Consider the following 1156-nt stretch of genomic DNA (forward strand, 5'->3'; position numbering starts at 1 on the left):
AAAAAAACTTTAAAAAGTGAATTTTGCATAATAGGTCCCCTTTAAGTGTTTATAGTGTATTATTGTATATGCATTGTGTTAATACATGTATTATTTTATGTAAATGCCATGTACCTCAGTAGTACTTTTAATCTTGTTGGAATATAGTTAAACTTCAAAAAAAAAAAGAGTAATTAGATTAATAAGTAATGCTGGGTTTTTTGATTCCACAAACTCATTATTCTTAAAGTCTTCTGCTTTAAAATTTAGTGACATAGTGCATTTAAAAACACTGGAGTTACTATATCGAGAAAGAGTAAATAGTCTTCCTGATCGTATTCAAAGATTTTTTAAGTTATTGGAAAATAATTATAATTTAAGGGAGTTATTTATTTTTGAAATACATAAAGTGAGAACAAATATCAAATACAGATGTGTTTTAGTATTGGGTGTTAAACTGTGGAATAATTTAAATGATGAAATTAAGTTTAGTGACTCTCTTTTAAGTTTCAAAAAGAAGTAAAAAGTTAATTAATTATGAGTTATGGTTTATAGTAGTCAGTTGTGATAACGGTGGTGGTAATACATTACATATTTTTTTGCATGAACGGACAATAATATGATAATGTTGATTAAAAAAACTGTATTAATGATTTGTATACAACCAGGATGTAGTTGAAGTATATGTGTGTGTTTTTTTTGTGTGTATTTTGTTTTGGGGAATCCATTATGAATTGTAAGGTGAGGCTAAACAAGCCATTGGCTTCTGCCTCTACCTATTTGGTCATATAGGGTAAAAGTTTTGTTTGTTTTTGTGTGGAGAGTTCTTTAATGTGACCAAACAAAATCATTCATTTAATAAAAAAAATTATATATATATTGAAGCATGAGTGAGACTGAATGAGAATACTGGAAGTACAGCACATTAAAATGCATGCAGGAGCTAACTGGCACAGCTGGCATGCTGTTTTGCATGTTACACGTGTGTGGTTACGTGTGTGTTGTACCTGTTGAGCCTCTCCAACACAGAATCGTCTGCCAGGGAGATCTCATCCATGAGGAACACTCCTCCTTCCTTCATGGCCAGCACCAGTGGTCCATCATGCCACTCAAACAGCTTTACATCGTCACCATCAGTCTGTGCGCGCGCACACACACACACACACACACACACACA

At 32.5% G+C, this 1156-nt stretch overlaps 1 protein-coding gene across 1 annotated transcript in view; it reads right to left on the reverse strand.

Annotated features, from left to right (window-relative positions):
- The window catches only part of LOC106527935 (midasin), a gene marked incomplete at its 3' end in the record, with an annotated part of 120394 nt that overhangs the window by 42027 nt on the left and 77211 nt on the right, over nt 1-1156 (reverse strand). The window contains 1 exon segment of the mRNA XM_014022960.1: nt 987-1117. Coding sequence (XP_013878414.1) covers nt 987-1117 — 131 coding nt within the window.

This window comes from Austrofundulus limnaeus, unplaced genomic scaffold, assembly GCF_001266775.1.
Source record: "Austrofundulus limnaeus strain Quisiro unplaced genomic scaffold, Austrofundulus_limnaeus-1.0 Scaffold351, whole genome shotgun sequence".
Taxonomy (NCBI): Eukaryota; Metazoa; Chordata; class Actinopteri; order Cyprinodontiformes; family Rivulidae; genus Austrofundulus; species Austrofundulus limnaeus.